This window comes from Benincasa hispida, chromosome 11 (genome assembly GCF_027475165.1).
Source record: "Benincasa hispida cultivar pf3 chromosome 11, pf3_genome.v1.1, whole genome shotgun sequence".
NCBI classification, from domain to species: domain Eukaryota; kingdom Viridiplantae; phylum Streptophyta; class Magnoliopsida; order Cucurbitales; family Cucurbitaceae; genus Benincasa; species Benincasa hispida.
This window is the reverse complement of record NC_143488.1, coordinates 47,429,987-47,455,524: the sequence shown is the minus strand read 5'-3', so window position 1 is coordinate 47,455,524 and position 25,538 is coordinate 47,429,987. Positions and strand designations below refer to the sequence as shown.

At 36.9% G+C, this 25,538-nt stretch overlaps 2 protein-coding genes and 1 long non-coding RNA gene across 3 annotated transcripts in view; all 3 read left to right on the top strand.

The window, feature by feature from the left end:
• LOC120092140 (uncharacterized) overlaps positions 1-13,718 on the top strand; it is a 60,993-nt gene extending 47,275 nt beyond the window's left edge. Inside the window, exon 4 of the long non-coding RNA XR_005485922.2 lies at positions 12,889-13,718. This is a non-coding gene — a long non-coding RNA (uncharacterized LOC120092140). The remainder of the gene's footprint in view (positions 1-12,888) is intronic.
• A 1,477-nt stretch (positions 13,719-15,195) lies between these two features.
• LOC120089828 (Ribosomal protein S21 family protein) lies at positions 15,196-18,104 on the top strand. The gene is made up of 2 exons (XM_039047232.2): positions 15,196-15,756; positions 17,930-18,104. Exons 1-2 carry the CDS (start codon positions 15,455-15,457, stop codon positions 17,937-17,939), a joined length of 312 nt encoding a protein of 103 aa, XP_038903160.1. The 5' UTR covers positions 15,196-15,454; the 3' UTR covers positions 17,940-18,104.
• A 6,765-nt stretch (positions 18,105-24,869) lies between these two features.
• Positions 24,870-25,253, top strand: LOC150032687 (secreted RxLR effector protein 161-like). The gene has a single exon (XM_090306986.1). The coding sequence runs from the start codon at positions 24,870-24,872 to the stop codon at positions 25,251-25,253; it is 384 nt and encodes a 127-aa protein (XP_090163112.1).
• The last annotated feature ends 285 nt before the right edge of the window (positions 25,254-25,538 follow it).

The window sequence follows — 25,538 nt, the reverse complement described above, 5'->3', positions numbered from 1 at the left end:
ACATAACATCGCGTACATCAAATTGCCATCGGCAAACGCATATGGGACCTGTCTCATCTCCTCAATCTCTTGAGGCGTCTTAGGACACATGTCCTTACAGAAAGTGACTCCATGCCTGAATGGCAATAGACCCCTCTTGGAATCCTGCATCGAGTACTTGAGCAACATCTTGTCAATGTAAGATGCTTGAGACAGTGCTAGCACTTTGTTCTTACGATCCCGAAAGATCTGTATACCTAGAAAAAACTGAGCCTCTCCTAAATATTTCATTTGGAATTGAATCACTAGACAATTCTTAACTGTAGTCAATAGACCTACATCATTCCCAATGAGTAGTATATCGTCTATGTACTACACTAAGAAGACTACTGAAGCATTGATGATCTTCTTGAAAACACAAGGTTCATCACGTTCTGGTCAAAGCCATACGACTTGATCACAGTATCAAACCGTATGTTCCAAGATTGAGACACTTGTTTTAGCCCGTAAATGGACCGATTCAGCTTGCAAACCTTTTGCTCTTGACCTTGGGCTATGAATCTCTTGGGTTGCACCATATAAACAGTCTCCTCAAGATTGTCATTCACAAAGATCGTCTTGATATCCATTTGTCATATCTCATAATTATAACAAGCTGCAATGGACAGAAGGATGCGGATCGACTTTAACATGGCAACAGGCGAGAAAGTCTCCTCATAGTCGACTCCCTTTACCTAGGTATAACCCTTTGCCACAAGTCGAGCCTTGAAGGTCTGTACCTTTCCATCAACACCCCGTTTGCGCTTGTAAATCCATTTACAACCTATAGGTCTTACTCGATCAGGCTGATCTACAAGATCCCATACTGAGTTGAAGTACATCGACTTCATCTCGAGATCCATGGCTTTGAACCATTCATCCCAGTCAACATCCTCCATTGCCTTTTGATAAGACAACGGATCCTCAATGTCGCCATCTGCTACCATAGCAAGGATTTCTGTGAAACCCAGATAGCGAACGGGTGGGTTCACAACCCTCCCACTACGTTGAGGTTCCCTCAACTCTTGAGGTGGAACCGACCTACTAGATGAACTCCCATCAACAACTCTTGCTGATGTAGCAGGCTCTTCAACAACTCTTATTGAAGTTTCAGTAGTTTCAGTGGAAAGCTTATGCAACACGAATTTACTTCGTGAACTGTGCTCCCTTATATGATCCTCCTTCAGGAAAGTAGTGTTTTTTAAAACAAACACCCTACTTTCTGTTGGATCATAAAAATAACCCCCTCGTGTACCTTTGGGGTAGCCTACAAAGAGGCATAACCTCGACCGTGGTTCCAACTTCTTGGGATTAGCCTCAAGCACATGTGCAGGGTAACCTCAAATGCGGAAGTGATGTAAACTAGCTTTACGCCCGTTCCACAACTCCAGAGGTGTTCTTGCAACACTCTTGGAGGGAACACATTTGAGTATATATACCGCAGTCTCCACTGCGAAACCCTAAAACGAGTCCAATAAGGAAGCGTAACTCATCATCGAATGCACCATGTCCAACAAGATCCTATTTCTCCTCTCTGCTACACCATTTTGCTAAGGTATACCCAACACTAAGATTTGGGAAACGATTCCATGTTCTATCAAATAGTCCTGGAATCCCGAGTCCAAAAACTCTCCACCTCTATCCGATCGAAGTGTTTTAATCCGTCTATCCAATGAGTTTTCAACTTCAGCCTTGAACTCTTTGAACTTTTCAAAGGATTCAAACTTCCATTGCATAAGATAAACATACCCATACATAAAGTAATCATCAGTAAAACTAATAAAATACTCATAGCCACCTCGGGCTCGCATATTCATAGGACTACAAAGGTCAGAATGTACTAACTCAAGAGACTATTTGGCTCCATAACCTTTTCCAATAAAAGGTCGTTTAGTCATCCTACTCTCAAGATTTTCTTCTAACTCACTTAGAAGTCCATTCTTTACCAATCTCTCGATCTTATTGAGATTGATGTGCCCTAAACGAAGATGCCAAAGATGGGCATTTTCTTTTGGAGAAATACGTCGACGTTTTGTATGAGTTACGACAGTTTTAAATAATTATGTGTTATGGAAGGAATTAATGGATAACGGCCTTAACACATATAAATTACTTTCCAGATTTGTTGTACAAATAGTAACACTATCTTTATGAATAAACGCTTTATCCACATTGAAAGAAATAGTGTATTTACATTGTAACAAACACTTTATAGAAATGAGGTTCCTCTTAAGTTCGGGAAAAATATATACATCATTTAAAACTAGAAACCTATTATGTAAAGCTAACTGGAGCCCTTCCACTGCCACAGCTGAGACGACGTGCCCGGTGCCTACTCGCATCGTCATCTCACCAGCCTCCAGCTATTGCCAGGATCTAATCCCCTGAAAAGAAGAACAAATGTGATTAGTGGTGCCCGAATCAATTATCCAGGAAGAATCATCATTCTTCACTAAACAAGTTTCAAGTACAAATAAATCATATTTACCTTTATCTGCCTTGGCCTTAGCCTTGGCAGCCTTCCTTTCTTCAGCCAGCAAGGACAGTTCCTCTTCCAGTGTCCATCTTGGTTGCAGTGGAAACACTTTTCCCTTTCAACTGGTGAACGCCTTCTTGGGGCGACAGGCGACAGGTTAGTAGGCGCCTTCCCTTTTCCCTTACCACTCTTCTTTTTCTTCCTCTTTGTAGAGTTAGAAGTAAAAGGTGCAGACTTTGTCCCTGAAGTCGAACCTCTATGGAACGTTCTGGAGGATGAAGCAACATTTGCCTCACCTTTCTTTCTCTCCTTACTTTTCAGTAAAGATTGGTAGGTCTGCAACTCGTTGAGGAGAGTTGTAAGGTTATATTTCACTTTGTTAAGAATCACATTACTAACAAAGTGTAGAAGCTCTCCAGCAAAGAATGCAGGATTATGCTAACTTGACTACCTTCATCGATGGTAGACCCATTCAACTCTGCCACATTGAAGTGGACCATCATGTTAAGCACATGTTCATGAACAGAGGTGCCTTCTCCCATTTTGGAGTTGAATATATACTTAAGAGCCTCATGCATAAGCTGTTCAGACGGTTGTCCAAACATCTTCTGCTGGGACTCCATGATCTCACGCGCTGAGACCATGGGCTCATGTTTCTTGGCCAAGACTTCAGAAAGACTTGCCAAGATATAGGCTCGGGCCTTCTCATTAGCCCGTGTCCACCGCTCGTATGCTTCCCAAACATTTCGAGCGGCATTTGGAGCTGGAATAGGAGGACAAACCTCCGTAAGAGTGAGCATGAGATCCTCGATGATAAGAATCATCGTGATCATGTGTTTCCATGTCGAAAAATTGTCGCCAGTTAATTTTTCAGCGCTAAGCAAAGCTAACGTGGTTGTTGCCATTTTGAAAAGTTATTGCTGAAAATATGAACAAAACTTTATTAGATTTTGCTAAACCACATTTAACCAATTAGTTTTGTAAAACAGTTTCAAGTACCCTAAGTTAAAGACTTCTATTTTGCAATGATGCCCCAGTGAGGTAGGACAAACGTCATTGATGGGGTGATCAAATGCCCCCCCGCTGGGATGAGACATTCTCAACAATTAGGCAAAACCAACTCTTGGAACTGGACCTAACAGCCACCATTCATTCGGTCTAAAACTGTTAACCTTTAACAATTTCGCGTAAATGTGACCCCTCGCTTTTGGTGCCAGAGTCCTGCCCTAATGAGCCCACCATAGGGAAGAAGAAAATTAGGACAAGAGAGTAAGATACCTTATCCTCTTACAAGAGATCAACTAAAGAAACGTGCAAAACTGCCATCCTTTAGGGGGACTCTCCTAGGTGCCTCGAGGTGATGCGCAGTAACTTTATTCAATCCAACGAGGGAGACCGAGGGATATGCAGAAATGCACGTCATTATAGGCCTTTTATTTAGAATTATGAGGGCTGTTAAGTAGAATATGCGGAAAATATGTTAGGAATTCATGAGAAATTGAGTTTGCGTCGATCGACATTAAGAATCTCGGCTAACCCACAATTGTGTTATTATGCGTTCATTTGTCTATCTTTGTAGCTAACGCAGGAAGCGAACGCATGCACGAAAGTTGGGCTATCGCAAAGATGGCCGCATGCAGGGAATCTCTTCACCGCAAAGGCGAACGCATACGCTTGACACATGGATTTTGTGGCCATCAACCACATGCGTCCATCGCACAAAAGTTACGGTCATCGAGCGAATGCGGTCATCGCGAGGAGATTGCGGCTACATGATAATAACCATAATAGAAGGATGAACGCAAGGTTGGTGGAATGGAAGCATGAACGCATACCTCGGGAGTAGCAAAATATGATGTTGACATTTCACCTACCATGCCATTAGCAGCAGAGATTCAGAAAAGGACCATCGCGCCACGAGTGTAAGATTCAGAGCAGGTCTATTAATGTTGTCGACGATCAAGCTTTATAAATAGAAGTCGATGAGCAGAATTTCAAAGGATCCAAGTTTCTACCTTCGGGTGGATCCTTGTTATCCAGACGAAAGCGTGAGAAGAAAGATTGAGAGTTTTTCATCTCCTTTATCCATTGCGAGTGACGACCAGAGCCTTCGCCGGATTTAGAGTTCGAGAGAGCCTACTCCACCGCCCATCTATGGTACCATCGGTAGCCTTGACACACATCTGCTGGAAGCAAGACATTGCTTCCAGCTGGTCTTTCCATTTCTCTTTTTTCCTTATATTGTATTGTATTACATTTTGGCTTAAAGAATTAATACATTTTGTGATCAATGCATTCCTATATTTTCCTTCGATTCCATCTTCATCTTCATTTACTTAATATCCTTTACTTTCATTGCATCACTTAGTGAGATTGTTAGAGTATCGCATACTTAATCATGCGACATAGGAATATGAAGCATGTAGCAAACCACCGGGAGGTGTGCGTTGCGTGAGTCTTATGAGAAAATCTTATTTACTTAGTGTGAAGCTGTAGCAACACTTGTCTATAGGCGGATGCAATACTTGTCTGTGAGTAAAGTCAGCAACAACTAACTGCCCAGGAGGGTAAGTGGTTGGTCGCATTAAGCAATGTGAGCAAGTATTCAGTAGAAATAGGAATAATCTTACGTCAACCAGGGTTTTGTGCTTACCTTGTTTTATGTATGCATCCATCACACCTTTGGAGCTACTCAAGAGAGAGTCCAAATAAAGAACCTAAGACTTGAGAGAGCTAGGTTAGAATCGAGGCTCGAGAGAGCTAGATTAAGATCGCATAAGCAAGAATGGAGACTTAGGCATAAGTTTCATTTGCTATTACACATCATGTGCATCTACATCAGGCGTGTATAGCATGATCGCATTAGTTTGCGTTGGTTGGGGTTTCTCTTGCGGTCAAGCTGAAGGTTACGATGAAGACATCCTCACATTTTATCTGTTTTTCCATGCATTTTACTACGCGTCAACAATTGTTGTGTCTCTACTCTCATTCATATTCTCACTGCTTAATCTGCTAGTTAGGAGTAGAAGTAGTTTGTAGCTTAAAACTTCCATCATTCTTTTATTTATCCGTCGCAAATACATCACCGCATAGCATTTAGCTACAAGTCCCTGAGTTCGACCTCGGATCACCCGAGAAACTTGGTTCTCGTTATACTTGGCGAGAGTGTAAGAAAACTTGTGACAGGAACGCATGGTCATTGCACATGAGATTAACGCATACATTTCATTCCAATGCATGACCACCGACGCATGAGAAACAACGCATAACCTAAGACATGCATTGCATATTGCGTCCACTTAATTTTCGTCACCAAGTTTTTGGTGTCGTTGCCGGGGACTTGGCAACTAATTGTTTGTTGAGTTTTATGTTTTCACAAGCAACTTTTTTACCTTGGGAGTATTGTAGCTTGTGCGACCAAGTTGCAAACAATATTGACCAGTATTAGCTCCAAGATAGAAAGGAAATCAGTCGCATGAGCTGAAGGCAATTCTAAGCACATGGTGGCCAACATGCGCCCAACAATTGCCAGAAGTTCTAATGGTCAGAGCAAACCTCTTGACCTAAGCAGTTAAGAGAAATCTCCAGCATAGAAGACTCCTTGCAGCGACATCACTCCAATTTCTCCAGGGACGTTTTCTACTTTATCTTTACCTTGCTTTTCTAGTTTAGTTTATTTTTTTATTTTTATTTTGGATATGCGACTGCTTTCTTGGATGTGGTGCATTTGCTCCTTGTAGGTGGGACAATAATTCTCCTTGGTGTGTAGTTACAGCGGAAGAATTCTCTCCATCCTTCAACGCATGGCTTCGACCGCATGAATTCCAAAGCATGGTCGCAAGTGTATTCTACTGAAAGTCTTTTTCTTGTTTTTTTTTTATGCATTATCCTTTTGAAATTCACTTTGTCCTATTGCTTTCCTTTGCGATGCATCTATGATGGTACGTATAATTCACCGCATCTGCTAACTAAGCATCGTAAGGCTCATCTTACTTTTAATAGCTTCTTCAAATTTTGACAGTCTAAGCTTTATTATGTGCAAACCTTTGTTCAAACATTTGTTACTGCATTCCTGTTGATTTTGTCTTTAGCTTTGCGGTGTGAGCATTGTCAACCTCTAAGTTTGGGGGTGGCAGCGATCCCAAAGAAATGCGTTCACCACATTGCGATCATTTACCTTAAAAAAAATTGGGAATAACAACTCCACTGTCAATGCAATGGGGAAACCCATGTTGATAAGAGTTAAGTTGTGAAAGGCACTTACCCGTAGTTGGATCTCCACATGAAACACGTGGGGGCAAGCCAAAACAAAGGTAAGTCACTAGGATCAACGCATAAGCACAACTCCTTTGTTGGGCGCAAGCTAAATTAAGCAAGACAAGATGGAACGCAACCGAAGTTGGCTGTCCGCATGACACACGTGGAGGCAAGCCAAAACGAAGAGCGTAACCAGGTTCAACGCCGCATTTTAATAAGAAATCGCAAAGCTTTGAATTGTTTTGAGTGAACGCATTCTCAAAAGCTGAAAGCAAAGTTGCGGGGAATTAATAAAAAGTTTTTTGAGCAAAGGCTTGCCGGATTTAAACTTAGAAAAGATCTTTTTTTAAGAAGAAGCCGAAGTGGAGGAGAGCGTTACGGCCATGGTCAGAGGTATGAGTAAATTATATTCTGAGAGGCTGGTCATCGCAAAGGAAAGCCAAAGGGTGAGTTAAGAATTTCATGAGTATAACACATGTTTGAGGACAAACATGATTCTAAGTTTGGGGGTGTAATGACGGGCAAAAATACACGTCATTATAGGCCTTTTATTTAGAATTATGGGGGCTGTTAAGTAGAATATGCGGCGAATATGTTAGGAATTCATGAGAAAATGAGTTTGCATCGATCGGCATTAAGAATCTCGGCTAACAACCTATTATGTGTTATTATGCGTTCATTTTTCTATCTGTGTAGCTAACACAGGAAGCGGACGCATGCACGGAAGCCGGGCTATCACAAAGACGATCGTATGCGGGGAATCTCTCATAGCAAAGGCGAATGCATACATTCGGTGCATGGATGTTGCGGCCATCAATCGCATGCATCCATCGCATTGAAGTTACGGTCGTCAAGCGAATGTGGTCATCGCATAGAAGTTGTGGTCATCGAGCGAATGCGGTCATCACGAAGAGATTGTGGCTACATGATGATAACCATAATAGAAGGATGAACGCAAGGTTGGTGGAATGGAAGCATGAACACATACCTCGGGAGTATCAAAAGATGATGTTGACATTTCATCTACCACGCCGTTAGTAGAGAGATTCAGAGAAGGACCATCGCGACGTGGGTGTCAGATTTAGAGCAGGTCCATTAATGCTATCGGCGATCAAGCTCTATAATTAGAAGTCGATGAGCAGAATTTCAGGGGATCCAAGTTTCTACCTTCGGATGGATCCTTGTGATCCAGACGAAAGTGTGAGAAGAAAACTTGAGAGTTTTTCATCTCCTTCATCCATTTCGAGTGACGATCGGAGCCTTCGCTGAAGTTAGAGCTCGAGAGAGCATGCTCCACCGCCCATCCATGGCACCACCGACAGCCTTGACATAATCTACTGGAAGCAAGACATTGCTTCCAGCTAGTCCTTCCATTTCTCTTCTTTCCTTATATTGTACTGTATTACATTTTGGCTTAAAGAATTAATACATTTTTTTATCAATGCATTTCTATATTTTCCTTCGATTCCATCTCCATCTTAATTTCTTAATATCTTTTATTTTCATTGCATCACTTAGTGAGATTGTTAGAGTATCGTATACTTAATCATGCGACATAGGAATATGAAGCATGTAGCAAACCACCGGGAGGTGTGCATTATGGGAGTCTTGTGAGAAAATCTTATTTGCTTAGTGTGAAGCTGTAGCAATGCTTGTATATAGGCGGATGCAATGCTTGTCTATGAGTAAAGTCAGTAGCAACTAATTACCCGGAAGGGTAACTGGTTGGTCGCATTAAGCAATGTAAGCAAGTATTCACTAGGAATAGGAATATCTTACGTTAACCAGGCTTTTGTGGTTACCTTATCTTATGTATGCATCCATCACACCTTTAGAGCTACTCGAGAGAGAGTCCAAAGAAAGAACCTAAGACTTGAGAGAGCTCGGTTAGAATCGAGGCTCAGATGGCTAGATTAAGATTGCATAAGCAAAAATGGAGACTTAGGAATAAGTTTTGTTTGCTAGCATCTACGTTGGGCGTGTATAGCATGATCGCATTAGTTTGCGTTGGCTGGGGTTACCCTTGTGGTTAAGCTTAGGGTTGCGATGAAGAAATCCTCACATTTTATCTGTTTTTCCATGCATTTTACTACGTGTCAATAGTTGTCGTGTCTCTACCTCTCATTCATATTCTTATCGCTTAATCTACTAGTTAGGAGTAGGAGTAGTTTGTAGCTTAAAACCCCTCATCATTATTTTATTTATTTGCCACAAGCACATCACTGCATAGCATTTAGCTACAAGTCCTTGAGTTCGAACTCAGATCACCTGAGAAACTTGCATTCTCGTTATACTTGGCGAGAGTGTAAAAAAACTTGTGACAGGAACGCATGGTCATTGCACATGAGATCAATGCATACATTTCATTCCAACACATGACCACCGACGCATGAGAACCAACGCATAACCTAAGACATGCATCACATATTGCGTCCACTTAATTTTCATCACCAAGTTTTTGGACGACAACGAGGCTGCGATCACTTAGACGACAACGAGGCTGCGAAGCCTGATCGTCTAAGCCATCGCTTAACGCGGCAAAAGGTAAACGATTTACCGTGCATTGCTAAGCGATTGTTTAGTCAGTTACTAAGCGATGAAACTTGTTGAGCTAAATGATCGTCTAGTGTGTATGTGCGTTAAACGATACATAAGCATCCCATCGTCTACACGACCTGATACTCAGCAATCGCTTACCCTATCGTCTACACAACCCGATCTACCCTTGATCGTCTCCTTCCTCGAAGAACTACAACTCTTGCTCCAATCTTCTTCACGAACGACTCAAGACTCAAACTGACTTTGAATTACAGACTCAATTACGATTAATAATGCCCAAAAACGCAGGGGCCTTTATAATCAACAAAAAATGTAAAAGAATTAAATTAAACCGAGGCTAACATCCTAGAAAACTCCATTAATCCGCAAATCCATAACAATTTAACGATTAAACAGAGCAGATATGCACCCACCAAGAATGTATATACAATTCGTTGCAACAATGAAATTGGAATATCAGAACCTGGCTCTGATACCAATTGAAGGAACTCTTAACGAAGAGCATCCATGAGCGCGTTCGGATCTTTTCGATTTCATTATGACCGAAAAACAACACATACATTCTAGCATATAGTTATGCAATTCACCACTAATTAACGACATGCTTTGATAAATAAAATATAAGAGAATGAGTGCTCATACCAGCTGAAGACTCTCTTCAAACTTGAACTCAACGTGGCGGAAGAATCTCTACACGAACTCTATCGCCCAGCAAATTAGTCGGCTATGACAGCACGATCGTCTACACGAACAAGCATGAACAAGTAAGAAGTGGGGATGACACCACCAAATGGAGCCCTTGGTATTCTCGGAGTGAGAATCTAAAGTGTGTTCTTTGGTGAATTTGGGAGAGGTAGAAGGAAAGGTTGATCGTGTAAACGATAAGTAAGTGGGAGAGAAAGCTATCATATAGTGGAGTGCTTATCATTTAGACAAAGCTACACGATCATGTAGGTTTTACTAAGTGATCGTCTAGTAAAAGGTATACGATCTTTAAGAAAATGTGGCATGCTAGGTGATCGTTTAGGAAAGCTAAGTGGTCGTTTAGAGAAAGGTGTGTGATCATTTAGACGCTGGTGTGCGATTGTTTAGACAATGAGACTCTATCCTATAGGCTCTCGGGTAAACGATCAAGACGGTTTCACACCTATTGCGATTTTTTCGAACTTTTTGCCAAATGAAAAAAATTTTCATTTATTCTTTGGTTACCATAACCAAATATGACTTCTTCCACTAACGCACGATTAAGGAGGGTATTTCGGCCAGTTATTTCATAATTAACCAATTTAATAATAAATGAATATAATCATATTATATTCTTACCTATAGTTTGATATCACATATCTACTATAGTAATTTCTCCTCCACTTGATATAAATCATATTTATATCTAATTTCCTCCAAAAATAATGTATCTCATACATTTAGCCAATTATATAATATATAATTAACCAGTTCAATTATATCATATATAATCAAACTCCCTATTGTCAATTTGAACATTTCAAACTGACCCAAACACTGATTCTCAACTTTATTCAAGCTACCTAGGGGACCTTATGGACCTGTGGCTCGAAGCTCCAACGGTACGTGAATAGCTGACTAAACTCTTTAGCCACGAGATCCACCATCCGTTAATTGTCAGGCATTCCGTTAAAGACCAATAGCTGAACTCTTTTTACCATGGATGAATTTCTGTGTCCATCGAATATAACCAATCATGAGTACGATGACCCTTCACAGATGCTCGTAAGTACAGTTGGATCAATTTATCGTTTTTTCCCTGTAGTTACATCTCACTCCTTACGTACCACTAATTCCTCTAATGAACAATACAACATAGTCCACTATGTGTGAACATCACTCGGGCCAAGAGAAGGTGTGTGACGCCACATCATTCAAGTCCTGGAATCAGCCTTTAAGGGAGCTATCTATCTAATTGCCCCTACCTCGGGGAAGGAGTGAATTCCATCTTGTGTAGTTGAGTTTTCAGCTTCCAAATCAGATGAATCTCCAAAATGGTAGGTTTGAATCGACGACCTGGTCACTCGCACCTATACAAATCAAAAGACCGCCCTGAATGGCAGGAGTTCCCAAATCACTCAGGATCGAGGTCATGTTACCTATGGTCATCTTAGTGAAGTGAAGTCTCTTTCATGAACGGTGTTATATAGCGAGACGTTAACACTTCGTGGTCAGGTCTTATACAAACTCTTTGTATAGGATGCCTCCGCTCGCATGTCCCTTATACGAATGATCAGGATCAGACCATTTGTGACAAGTCACAACACTTGTGACCATTCCAGAAAGCGGGCCGCATCCGTGGTGTTACCAGGATAAGGTTCCCCTCCTATATCCATATACTACAGACCATTTTGGCTATCACTTAAGACATAATCCACTTGTATATCACCATATACATGCTTAAGTTACATACAGATAACCAGGGATTTTTATGTTTATTGGTTTGTGGTAAAGCAAATAAAACATACAACTGAGCAAAAACAAGATGTGAAGTAAATATCATATATTATACAACACAAGCATTCGTACAAACAGTTTACAAACTAGGCACGAGACTTTAAGGTATCAACCCCAACAGGGATCGCCTTGATGCTAGATACATTATTTATCAACGGGCTGACGTAGTCCATTTGGTAAAGGCCATCCTTAAGCTTGCCTCTCAGAAGTTCCTCACCCGAGTCCTTGTCCTTAACCACACAAAAATCAACATGAAATTCAACAAATACGTTATTATCCTTGGCCAGCTTAGAGACACTAAACAAGTTCTTAGTAATGTTAGGAACATAAAGTATATTTAATAGGGAGAGAAAACCAGATTTAGAATGTATGGTTGAAGTCCTTGTTGTAGTGGAAGAAACAAATGTTAGTAGTATGGCCTAGCTTACCACAAGTTTGGCATGTTTGTCGATTTGCTGAGGCATTGTTCCAACGACCCCTTCGCCTGTTTCGACCTCCGCCTCCTCTGAATTTTGGGGGCTGAGAGTGTCCTTGTGAGTTACGATACTAATTTGGGCTTGCTTGGCTATTCCGTTGTACTACATTCACAAAGACTAGGTTTGAGGAAAGGGAAACGTTGGACATTCCAGACACTTCAGTCTTGACCGCCAGTTGATATTCAAGACATTTTCATATGAAAGGGGATCAGATTGAAAATCTGACCTATGTACCATGCGTTTGCCTTGAATAGCTACACTTACTGGGTTGTATTCTTAATCTAGATAGGATAGTACTTGAGAAACAAGATCAAAAGGGGACACATGGCATCCAGCAAGGGCAAGTTCGTTAGAATATTTTTTCATTAAGGTCAAGTACTCACTCATTTTGAGAGCTCCTTTGCGTGTTTGTTGAAATAGTCGCTTGAGGTAATCGATTTCTGCCCTTGATCTTATTCCGACCAATTCTTGAACAGCTTGCCACAGATCCTTAGTGGTTTGAAAACCCATCACTTTGGGTTGCTACTTATTGAGTCATTGAGTTGTAGAGCCAACCTAATGGGAGTTGGTCCACTGCTATCCAAGCATCATAGGCTAAATTTAGTTGATGATCTATTTCAGGTGGGGAAGTTGCGGCTGGTTCTGAGCTCGAGCTCTCACTGGAGATTTCATTCACTTTCTTTGTGATGAATCAACTGGGACAGGCGTTTTCTCCTCTTAGATACCCTTCTAGCCTGTAGCTCTTGAGTATGGGCTAGGCGAGATTTTGCCATAGAAGGAAATTGGATCTGTCCATTTTGATAGACGTTACCTGATTTAGAAGTTGATTCAATGGAGGGTCTGTGATATTGCCGGTGTTGACTAGAGTGACGAGGAGACTGGTTGAGGGATGACTCAGTATTCATCGTGGTAGGCTCTGATACCAAGTTAGAGAGACGGAATAGGGAAGAAGAAGAGTCGACAGCATCTGAGATTAATATCAATTTCTATTTTCTTGCTCTCAGTTTTTTTATATATTACATTGTGTGGAGAAGCTCATATTACATACACTAAGTGAGCGAATAAGGACAAAAGAATAAAAGAATCTTGGCAGAAAAATGTCAATAGACAGTTGCAACGGATTTGATATTTTGGATGAAGAAAATCCACGGTGGCAAGAGGATCCAGGCCAGCAATGCTGTGGCGCCTTGTCAGCTTCTGATTGAGTTTGGTGCTTGTCCTCAACATCAAATCTTGTTGTAGTCTTTAAAATTTTACGTGTTGCACCTATTAAAATTTGAAGATGACATATAATAACCAAAGTAAGATATATATATATATATATATATCAAAGTGTATCGGTAAGCTTATACATTTAATATCGAAGTGTAAAAGTGTATCAGTCAAATAATTCGTATACCTTAACTGATGTAGTTAATATTGACTATATTATTGATATGCTATTGTATTAATATAGTTTATTTTTTTTTGTATATTGTCGATACACTTAATTAATCGATATACTTGATATTGAGTATATCTTTGATACACTATTGTATTGATAAACTTTATTTAATGATATACCTAAAATGAAGTATATCAATAGTATTTTAGTTAAAATTCAATTGACGTTATTTTAAATACATCAACAAGATATCATACATCAATCAACAAATATATTAAAAATTTCAAGTACATCAACAAAGTATCATACATCAATCAACAAGCTTTTCAAGTACATCATTACACTATCAAGCATTTGATATACCTACTATAGAATATATCAATGGTGTATCAGTATTGAAGTATATCAATAGTATGTACCAACATTCATTCAAAATTCAAGTATATTTTTAAAATGATTACTTAACTAGCTAATAGTGTAAAGAATGAATTAGAAACTATAACTTTTAACAAAAAAAAAAAGAAAAAGAAAAAGAAGAAGAAAATTATATACTATATATAATGTATATAATTTTGGTCCTTTATTAATGAAGTACATCAAATACACATTGGAAAGCTAAGAGCCTGCTCGATAGAAAATCTTAAAACAGAAATTTGAAAATAAGGGATTAAATGAAAACAGTGTTGTATTTTATGTTTTCAAATATGTGTTTGGTAGCAGAATTCAGAATTTGAATTCTAATTTAAATAATTTCAAACTAGCTGTAATTACCCACTAAAAATTAGTTGATAATAAAATATTATTAATTTATTTATAAACATGTTTTATGTTAAAAGAATTGTAAAATTATTATTTTGTAATAATATATAATATATAGGATAAATTGAAGTTTTTATCAATATAGTTTGGAAGAAGTTAAAATTTAGGTCTTATGGTAGAGATTATTTAAAAGGATTTAATAAACCATAAGAACTAAAATCTAAATTTTAAAACCACATGGACTAATTTTTAACTTTAGGTTAACTATAGGGACCAAATTTGGAATTTAACCCAATTTATAATATATTACATAATAAATATTTTAATTTTAAAAAAATTAAATTTGAGTTTGTAACCTGACATTTACTATATTTCTAAATGTTTTTAACATTATTTAATATAATTATGCATTTTAAATTTTAAAATTCAAATTATGGATACAACCAAAACATAAAAATGTTGTTTTCAAAATTTACACGGTTTAGATTACAGAATCCGAAAATATTTTTCAAAACTAGAATTCAGATTATCTGTCAAAGACTTATTTACTAAATTCAGTAAATCTGAAAATATAAAACAGAATTTGATTGTCAACCAAACAAACCTAAACGTGTTCTTTTTCAGTGAATCTAGTATGATTTAGGAGTATATAAGGTTTTTGAGACTTTTACTAATTCTATTTGGGCTGGGCTGATGTTTTTTTCTACATTTGCAAAAGAGGAAAGAATATGGACTACGTATGCAATATCAGATTTTTTTTTTTTTTTTGGGTTAAATCTGCAACTACCCCTAGTTTTTAGGTATTTTGTGAAATCCTTCTCTCTTCCTCTCCCTCTCCCTCCCTTTCCTTTCTTCCAAGTTTCCATCGTCTTTTCACCGCCGCACCTCACTCTCTCACGGCCAGCTTCCATCGCCGCCCCCTCACTCTCAAGGCCGTTTATTGCCGCCACCCCTTGTATTTGAAATAACCACTGCCAGTCCGCCATCGACATAGCCCACTCCATCTCCTGTAAGAACGACAAACCGTGGGGTTAAACTCAAGAAATGAACTCGTTGGCCCGGAACATATCATGCTCCATCAGATCTTCGATTCACACCAATTATCTGCAGCACCAGCAATTGAGGGGGATCCGAGTGAAGGTACTGAACGGAAATCTAGAACAGGCACTGGCATTTATGAGAAGGAAGATGCAAGCGAGCGGAATTGAGCGACTGATTAAGCGGGAACAAACTCATCATATCAAGAATTCCGAGAAACGAGTTTTGGCCAGGAAGAATTTGGAGCGCAAAATTCGATCGCAGGACCTCGCTCGCAAGCTCAAAGCCATCCTTATAAAGAAAGTCAGGTATTTATATATCTTTTCTTTCAACAATAAGCTATTGGTTGATGATGCGATCGTTCGAATGGATTCTGCATAGTGGCCTGATCATACGGTTCTTCTAGCTTTGCTTATGAGTTGCTTGCCAATGTTTAGCGACTAGGGATTGCTTAGTATTTGAAGGTGTACTTGGTACAATCCAATGCAACAAGTTTCTACCCGTTGAACTTTAAGAAAGTTAAACTTCCTGCCTTAAGCATCAACAACTACGTTGCTAGCACGATATCTATAATTCAAAGTGGAGTTAAAATGGTGAAGGAAAGATGCCATTGAACATTGTCATTTCTGCTATTGAGATTCTCTTGGGAATTGTTGATTTGGTAATACTGGCGATCAGTAAAGAGAGCAAGCTATCTATTCTTATCAATTCAGTTGTTTGGGGTTTATTTAGAAGAATAGTGATAACCGTCCTCCCTGACAACATCAAAAACTTAGTTTTTTTTCCCTTTTTTTAATAAATAACCGAACTTTGAGAAGAAATAAAATAGTACAAGTTTATAGCTTCCAAGAGAAATGAGACTTGAAGATAATAGAAGCCCACCAGAACACATAGAATCTGACAAAGAACAAAATCTCACTTAGAGATCTTTTGACACAGACTCTAGTTTGTCACCAAAAAACTTCCCTCCTTATGGGGAGGATGTAGAATAAATTCCTCTATTATCTCTCTGGAGCCCCTATGCCTGGCCTAGCTAAATCTAGACCGAACTCCTCAAACAACCGGTTCCAGACTGCAGATGCAAAATTACTTTCTTGGCTAAGATGTTATTTTGTTTAAAGAGAATAGAACTAGAGGTTTTTAGATTTGTTCAGGAAATCTTAGGAGGATTATTTAGCATCTTTAAAGATTTTTTTTCAAAAAAAAAAAAAGAAAAAGAAAAAATTCCATGACATCTTTAGCTCAAAGAAGTCTTTCAAGCGCTACTTGGAGTTTTACTCCTCGTTCTTCTAATTAAACAACTTCTTATTTTCTCAAACCAAGAAGAGAAATTGATTTGGACTGAATTTGAACAAAACTCACCCCAAGATCTCGAGCCCTTAAAAACTTTATATTGTTCCTCTCATCCTAATGACCCTTCAAAATGGAACACGCTGTAGTTTGTCACAAAATGCTTTCCTTCTTACGACAGGGAGGATGTAGAAGAAATTTCTCAATTATCTCTCTGTAGACCCTATGCTTGCCTTGGTAAATGTAGACCAAACTCCTCAAACAACTGGTTCCAGACTGCATATGCAAAATCACTTGTCTGGCTAAGATTTTATTTTGTTTAAAGAGAATAGAACTAGAGATTTCTAGACTTGTTCAAGATATCTCAGGAGGATTATTTATCATCTTTAAAAAAATTTTGAAATAAATTATTCCCTGACATCTTTAGCTCAAAGAAGTTGTATCTTTCAACCGCTGCTTGGAGTTTGACTCCTTGTTTTTCTAATTAAGCAGCTTCTTATTTTCTCAAGTAGAGAAGAGAAATTGATTTGGATTGAATTTGAACAAAACTCACTCAGAGATCTCCTGAGCCTTCAAAAAACTTATATTGTTCCTCTCATCCCAATGACCCCTCAAGATGGAACAACGTTATAGTTTGCCACAAAAAACTTAGACAATGTAGAAGAAATTCCTCTATTCTTTCTCCTGATCCCCTATGCCGGTCTAAATCTAGACCGAACTCCTCAAACAACCGATTCCAAACTGTATATGGAAAATCACTTGCCTGGGTAAGATTTTATTTTGTTTACAGAGAATAGAACCAGGGACTTCTTGACTTATTCAGGATATTATAGAAGAATTATTTATTATCTTTAAAGATTTTTTTAAAATAAATTATTCCCTGACATCTTTAGCTTAAAGAAGTTGCATCTTTCAAGCACTACTTGGAGTTTTACTTCTCGTTCTTCTAATTAAGCAGCTTCTTATTTTCTCAAGTCATGAGGAGAAATTAATTTGGAATAAAGCTTCGGAAAGAACTGTTCATTATTTACATGATTAAGTGAAGTAAAATGACTTTGATTAACTTAGAATAGGAAATGATTGTTACCAGGCTATCTTTTTGGCGAAAAATGTGGTATCTGCTTATGGATTATCCCCCTGCTTTCTTTGAACTTTCTTCTAACACCAACTTTATCATCTGATTTATTGCAGGGGTCTGTAAGCATGTGACATTTGCACTATAGTTTCACAGACATTTTGCTCCTTTTTCTTTAAACTCTGTGGCTTGGCAGCTTCTTGAAAGTGCAATTGAAGTTCCCTTTATTCAGCAGGAAGGCTCCAGTGAGCTGTCTATCTACATTGCTTTATATCATTCTGTTTTCTCTTATCTTGTGAGCATTTTTTCCTGCCCGCTATAGTTACCTCTCAAATTGCTTTGTAGACACCTCTTTGATCACTTTCTACCACCTGCACTACTTTAGTTGGATTTCTCTGCAAATTCATATTTTGAAATACTATGGTCAATATATAGGTCATGGTATAATAAAATGTTTAAAGGGATGAGATCAATCCATGGTGGCCAATGTCCACCTACCTAGAATGTAACATCCAAATGTTGTAGGACTACGTGAGTTGGGTTGTCTCATTAGATTTGTTGAGGTGCGTGCAAATTGGTTTTAGCACACAAATATTAAAGTGGCAACCCTGCTAGCACTAAACTCGTCCTCATCAAAAAAATCTCAATGATCACAGTATGTATACACAACATTAAGGGGTAGTAGTATGCCAATTAGGATGAACTTTTAGACTAAATGGTAGAAAATACCTTTGAACTTTTTTTAAAGTTTATCGTTCTTCAATCTTAAAAAAAAAAAAAAAAGGTTAAAGAATATTCTTGTTGTTAGTATATGGATGAAATCTGGTTATCTATATTTTGTTTCCTTCCCTCCTTTATTACCCTTTTATATTCCCATTCTTTCATTTTCCATTCTCAAAAACTACTACATTTAATTCAATGTATAGTTTGTTGCAAGAAAAAAGGAGAATGATGGACCACGAGACTTTAAGACAACATTTAAGTTAATAGTTGAATATGAGTTAATATTTTGAGGTTTAATATACAGGAGGGAAACGTTGAGAATTTGGTTTTGAAGAAGTGTTATGGAGTAAGAGAAAAGAAAAATGTTTCCATCTATATAGTAATAGTAAGAACATTCTTAACTCTCTTTTTTTTCTTTTTGAAAAGGTAAAAGTATTATTGCAAATTTTGAAAATTTAGCAATATTTTCTAAATAAGGTACTCAAGGTTTCTATTCAAAGTATTAATTGTTTATTTGAATTTTTTTATAAAAAATGAAGGATATTTATGGAATTTTTAAAAATTCATAGGTATTTTTAACATAAAAAGCTAATGGTTTCGGTAAAAAAAGAAAAGAAAAAACAAACGAATCATAAGGGTGGTGTTGAATTTTTTTTCTTTTTCTTTTTAACCAAAGTTAAAGTTAGGAATATTTTATATATTTTGGTCAAATTTTTATTTTACTATTATTATTATTTTATTGACTATGAGCTGTTAGTCTTTTAGCTATTGTCCCAAATTCTACATTTTAGGAGAATGTGTTATTTTTCATAAGACAAAACTACTCCTCCCTCCATATTTTGGTTTCTAAATAACATCTAACCAACCGATCATCACTACAATGAAGGAGACCACAAACTAACCGAATATAAAATAACCACTACATAGACAAAAATAATAGTAAATACCAAAATACAAAATTTATAACATTCACAATGTATTCACAATTTCAAAGTCGTGTATGTACAAAAAGATACATCCTACATGTGAATAAACCTACTAATATCATAAATGTTGGTGTTTCAATGTATATATAAGAACCCTAATTAACATAGAGTGTACCGTACGTGTGAGGAAGTATTGAATGATGCAAAATAATGATAAATAGAATGAAAATGGGAAATTATTTCAAATGGTAAAACTCTTGAAAATATTTACAAGATATAGGAAAATTTTAAAACCATCAATGATGTGATAGATACTGATAGAAGTCTATCAATGTCTATCAGCATCTATCATTGATAGTTCTAAAATTTGCTATATTTTGTAAATATTTTGGTTTATTTTTCTATATTTAAAAACAGCCCGATGAAAATTTTAAAGTTTGATGCACCTACCTTGTAATAGTTTCATAAAACGCAAAACTTTTAACTGTTAGTTATTGAAAAATATTTAAACTTATTTTACGTATAAACCTCTTTTGTCCGGTGTAAGTCTCAAGTGAAAAAATGTTATAAATATAATTATTTACATGGTATATAAGCAATAAAAAAACACAAAGTAAACAAATATACCTAGATTTTTCAATGAATTTCATAGTAAAAGTGGAAATAAATGCATAAGGTCGTTCAGGTGAGCTCCTAGCTATAACTAGATATGTTGATATGTTGTTAAAGTTACCATATAATGTAAGTGTAAATATATACCCTAACCCCTCACTATAAGAATTCTGGCCTTTAATGTCGGTTGACAATCGATATTAAAGATCATGTTATAAATGATCTTTTATAACACGACCTTCAATGTCAGTTGTCAACCAACATTAAAGCCTTTTAATGTCGGTTTTGAACCAATTTTAATGTCAATTTTAAATCTACATTAAAATCCAAAATTATTGTACATTTTTTTAATGCCATTGTCCAATCCAGTTTTAATGTCAGTCAAAAAGTATAACATGACACATCATCATCGAACACTGTGACTACTGCAACGAAGCACGTATGACATATTATTCATGTATGGATTGTAAATCTATTACATTTAATCCGCAAATTCTACTATAAAATTATAATTTAAAAGATCGTACAATAATTCAGGCCTTGAAACACAAATTACAAGTAATACAAATATTATGAGTTTACTCCTTTGTTGCACCTGCAAAACAAGAAAACTCAAAAGTTGAATAAATGAGAGAATCTTCTTTTTCAAGATCTTGAAGAAGAGAAGCTTGGTTACCTAGATATGAGCTACGAAGACGATGAAAATTTTTTGGCAGCATAACGATGCTACCACAACAAAACCAAAAATTTACCTTGAACCTGTTCAAAGAAACACACTCCCAAAAATATTCCACAACCACTTGTTCTCAACGGAACTATCAGAATTCCCAAAAAATGAATATTCAAGAACACATACATCAATAAGCAAATTTAGCTTACAATGTACTTCAAATCTCAAAAGTTGTCACAAAAACAGCAATGATTTACAAAAACTCTCCTTGTAGGTTTCTTCAGACATTCAAACATAAACAACAATGATTTACAAAAACTCAGATCTAATTACTCACTTGACTTCAAATCTCAAAAGTTGTCACATGGGCATTCGATCTTATACCTCCAGATTCATGGACTCGGTTCCTATCAATGAAAAGAAGTTAAAAAACAAAAACTCAATAAAGTTTAAAACTCCACCAATCCAAACAATATCACAATAAACCATGTCCTTAGAGTTAGACTCTTTCTATAAATATTTCAAGAAAAGCTAACAATGAATAAAAGGGATGTTCAAGTAGCAGAATCAATTAACAAGCCCAACATCCAAAAACATGTCATATCACAAGCACACACTCTTAACAAAGGGACATTCAAGCTGAAAAGCAAATGGTCCTATCAACATTAAATATCCAATGGAATGAATATAAACTATTTTGCTAAGAAGAGTAAAGCATTTGAAAAATAAATGAACAAAAAAGAAAATTGTTGCTTATGATACAAATCATCGGAAGAAGGAAAAGTTGGATGACCACCATGAATCCATAAGCTTATAAACTCAAACAACTTAATGAAAATAAACAAACTTTATGAACCCAATCAAGATTCTTACCTATTTAGCAGTTTTAAAACATGTCCAATGCAATCTTCCTATCTTGAATAATGAAGAATTAACCTAACCCAAAATGCATGAATAACCCACAAACTACCATAGTGCAACTGGATTCATTTAGATAAATAATGCATAAATATAAACTACCAAAGGATGCCTAAGAAGTTTCACTACTATAAACCACTCAATGGAAGTCATAAACAACTAAGCTATGACTACCATAACTGCAAGATAGTTATAACATTCCAACACTAAATCTAATCCAAAACTTTAGAAGACATTCAAAGAATTTTGCTAATATGAAAAGAAAACTTTACCTTTCTAAGCAAACTACTCAAACAACCCACAATCCACAAGCTTTAAGAACTGTTCTCTAGCCAATTACGCTAGTCCAACATTAATAAATTTCAAGAAGCTTAATCATTGGAACAAAACATAAAATTAATGAAATAACACTCGAACCACATTAACAAATCCAACGTTTACTCCAACTCTTTCAAGCACCCCTGCAAAGCTCTTACTACACAAATTAAAACCCAAAAAAAAAAAATTATGCATGTCGGTAGAAATATTGGCATACCTCTATCTCTAGCAAGCTCAAATAACAAGAACTGGCATTGAAATTTCTTAAAATTATAAAACAAAAGAACTTCTACATTCATATAATAATGCAGTAAAATACACTTTGAATGCTATTTTATTCATACTTAGCTCCATTTCTCACGCATAAAATATAGCAAGAGTTGTGAAAAAGACAATTTACCTAGCATCTGATGGTATGGAATAATCTGCAGTTCCATGAAATAGAATCAAGTGTGGAAGCAGGGCAACTGCATCTTTAATCTTTGGATCCTGTACAATAACCTCCAGTGAAAATCTTTGCTGGGACTCTTCTCCTTCCATTATGTTGTATTTGACATTCATGAAGTCACAAATTTACGTATTCAATGTTTTATAGGACAAAAAGAAAAAGAAGAATGTGTTTACCTTAAAAAGATGGATCTGTGAAGACCTCGACCATGAAAGTAGTCCTTCAGATTTATCAAATTGTACGACGAATGGCGAACAACCACCAAAAGAAAAACCACGACGAACGGCGAATAACCACCTCCACGACTAGACGAACGACGAGCTGACCGGAGAACAACCACACGACGAACAACCGGAGAATGCCCATGCGACGACGAAAACCAACCGGAGAACACCCACGTGACGATGAAAAACAACCGGAGAACGCCCATGCGATGACAAAAAACAACTAGAGAACACCCATGACGATGACCCACCACCAAAAGAAGCCCACGATGATGGAGATCCAAGCAACACCGGTGACGATGACGATCGAAAGTTATTCGTAAGGCCAAGCTAAGGAGAAGAGAGGCTTTGGTAAGAGAGAAGTGAAATTAGGAGAGAAGAGATTTGATATGAAATGAAGAAGATATTTTTTAATAAAGCTTAAAAAAAATTAGAGGTCTTTAATGTCGGTTTTAAACCAACAGTGTAGCCCATCTTCAATGTTGGTTTAAACCCAACATTAAAGATCCATTTTTTTAAAAACCGACATTATACATCCGATATCACTTTTTTCAATCGACATTAAAGCCTAAAATTCTTGTAGTGTCTGCTCCATGGAATATACACCTATAACTAAGTACACCTAAATATCCATTTTATGTATATTCGAGTATATACTCTAACCCCCGCCCTCGCGGAATGTTAGGTATTTACAATTGAGGATAAAATGAAGAAAGTTGGATCCCTAAACTTCAAAATAATCAAAATCAACCTCTAGCGATCGAAGAAAAATAGCACACATCAATAAAAATAATTACCTACAACCATTAAATGAAGATTTTTTAAAATCTTCTATTGTCCAAGATATATACATTGAAAAAAGGAGAGAATAGCTTCTTCTTCTTCATCTTTGTGCGCCTGTATATCTCCCCCAACTTTTTCCTTACATAATCTTTATCTACATGTCTTTCTCGCTCTACATCCTAACTAAAGCCTGTCTTTACCTTCATCTACATTTTTTACTTGAATCATAAAATGAATGTATGTGTTCATCTTCATGATATTTTGATTGAGGGGTGTGGTTTATCAATGACTTGAAAATTTCGGTTTAAGTTTCAGATGAATTTTTAGCATCAACAAGTTTCGATATAGTTGGGAGAAAAGAAAAAAAAGTGAAACCCAAAATGAGTATCCAGAAAAATATAGTCAACCTTGCTTGAATTAATTGAAATTTTATAAAGATTAAATTGATTAAATTACCAATTTATTTAATGAACTCTAATTTCAATTCGTAAAAGGAAAACATTTGAATTTAACATAGAGTGAGAAAATTTGAACTAACACGTTACACCTTTTAGTAGTTGGTGCATGCTCTATCTTTCATAAACAGAATTGACTTTAGGAATAAACGTTGAAAAATATTACTGTTCTTGTACTAAAACTTAGAAAGGATTACTATTCTATTATTTCCAGAATTTTGACTTGGAAGTTGTTGGATAAATGCCATGCAAGAGGAGTTCGAGCCTGAATATGTGAATGTTATTGACACAAAGTGGATTTTAAAAAACAAGACTAATGAGAATGGAAATGTGACCATAAATAAACAAGATTAGTGACTCAAGGATACACACCAGTTGAAGGTGTGGATTTTGATGAAACCTTCGCTTCTGTTGCAAGATTAGAAGCCATCAGACTCTTGCTCAACATTGCTTGTCTTTTGAAGTTTAAATTACATCGAATGGATGTAAAAAATATCTTCTTGAACGGAATTCTAAATGAAGAAGCATATGTTGCTCAACCCAAAGGATTTATGGATCCTTCTCACCTCGAGCATGTGTATAAACTCAACAAGGTCCTCTATGGTCTTAAATAGGCTCTCAGAGTATGGTACGAGCGTCTAACCCAATTTCTTGTCAACAATGGGTACAGACGAAGGGGAGTTGATAAAACTCTCTTTGTAAAGAGATCTGGTGAAAAATTTGTGATTGTTCAAATTTATGTTGATGACATTATTTTTGAAGGAACGTCTCAAGAGATGGTTGAGCTCTTAGTAAAACAGATGCAAGATGCTTTGAAATGAGTATGGAAGGAGAACTATCCTATTTTCTGGGATTTCAAATCAAGCAACTTAATGAAGGAATATTTATCTCACAAAGCAAATATGTCTAGAATTTAGGAAAGAAATTTGACCTTGAAAGTACTCATACTAAAAGAACTCATGCTCCAACTCATGTAAAAATGTCAAAAGACTCCGGTGGAACTAATCTTGATGAGAGTCTCTATAGGAGCATCATTGGGAGTTTTCTTTGTTTGATTGCCAGCATACTTGACATTGCCTTTGTTGTTGGTGTATGTGCTAGATATCGATCATGTACTAAAAATAGTCATTTACTCAGTGCAAAGAGAATCATCAAATATATAAATGGGACTAGCGATTATGGCTTATTGTACACCTTTGATACCAATAGCGCTCTAGTTGGCTACTATGATGCTGATTGGGCAGGAAGTTCAGAGGATATAAAGAGCACGTCCGGAGGCTACCTCTTCTTAGGGAACAACTTGATTTTGTGGTTTAGCAAGAAACAAAATTGTGTTTCCCTATCTACAACTGAAGCAAAATAGCCATTTACTCAGTGCAAAGAGAATCATCAAATACATAAATGGGACTAGCGATTATAGCTTATTGTACACCTTTGATACCAGTAGCGCTCTAGTTGGCTACTATGATGTTGATTGGGGAGGTAGTTAAGATGATAGAAAGAGTACGTTTGGAGGTTGCTTCTTCTTAGGGAACAACTTCATTTTGTGGTTAGCAAGAAACAAAATTGTGTTTCCCTATCCATGACTAAAGAAAAATATATTGCAATAGGGAGTAGTTGTACTCAATTAATTTGGATGAAGTAGATG

Coding starts and splice junctions, on each gene's coding strand:
- LOC120089828 (XM_039047232.2), top strand. CDS start 15,455: ATGAACTCGTTGGCCCGGAACATATCATGCTCCATCAGATCTTCGATT.
- LOC150032687 (XM_090306986.1), top strand. CDS start 24,870: ATGTCAAAAGACTCCGGTGGAACTAATCTTGATGAGAGTCTCTATAGG.